The 797-nt window shown below is 65.9% G+C and overlaps 1 protein-coding gene across 1 annotated transcript in view; it reads right to left on the bottom strand.

The window, feature by feature from the left end:
* Positions 1-797, bottom strand: part of LOC106897386 (chromodomain-helicase-DNA-binding protein 3-like) — a 132,178-nt gene that overhangs the window by 92,648 nt on the left and 38,733 nt on the right. Inside the window, exon 4 of the mRNA XM_014957981.1 lies at positions 647-782. Coding sequence (XP_014813467.1) covers positions 647-782 — 136 coding nt within the window. The remainder of the gene's footprint in view (positions 1-646; positions 783-797) is intronic.

Below are 797 nucleotides of genomic sequence, written 5' to 3'. Positions count from 1 at the left end.
GAGGAGGAGGGGGTGGGTGCTGGGATGGGGCCTTGGGGCCCAGTTGGGGACATGAGGGGGACAAGAGGGGACCCAGGCGTTGGGGTGCCACCACTTGGGGACCCCAGAAGGTCATTAGGGGACTCAGGTGTCAGGGTGCCACCATCCTGGGACCCCAGAAGGTCAGGAGGGGACCCAGGTGTCAGGGTGCCACCACCCTGGGACCCCAGAAGGTCAGGAGGGGACCCAGGCATCAGGAGCCACCAGTTGGGGACACCAAAAGGTCAGAAGGGGACTCAGGTATCAGGCTGCCACCAGTTGGGACCAAAGGGGTCAAGAGGGGACTCAGGCACCGAGGTGCCACCAGTTGGGGACACCAGAAGGTCAGGAGGGGACTCGGGCCCTGGGGTGCCACCACCTGGGGACCCCAGAAGGTCAGGAGGGGACCCCAGAAGGTCAATAGGGGACCCAGGCATCGGGGTGCCACCAGTTGGGGACCCCAAGGGGTCAAGAGGGGACCCAAGTGTCAGGGTGCCACCACCCTGGGACCCCAGAAGGTCAGGAGGGGACCCAGGTGTCCAGGTGCCACCAGTTGGGGACCCCAGAAGGTCAGGAGGGGACCCAGGCACCCGGATACCCCCCCATTGTCCCCCCCCCAGTAGGGGACCCCGGTGTCCGGGCCCTACCGAGCTGCTCTTCTTGCGCTTCCCTCCCAGTACCCCCAGTTTGATCTTCAGCGGCGCCATCTTCCTCCCCTTCATCTTCCTCTTCAGCTCCGGCACCCGCGGGCTCTTGCTGCGCTTCTTGTGACCGGGACC

Source organism: Calidris pugnax, unplaced genomic scaffold (genome assembly GCF_001431845.1).
Source record: "Calidris pugnax isolate Ruff unplaced genomic scaffold, ASM143184v1 scaffold392, whole genome shotgun sequence".
Classification (NCBI taxonomy): domain Eukaryota; kingdom Metazoa; phylum Chordata; class Aves; order Charadriiformes; family Scolopacidae; genus Calidris; species Calidris pugnax.
The sequence above is the reverse complement of the archived record's forward strand: the minus strand, read 5'-3'. Positions and strand labels throughout refer to the sequence as shown.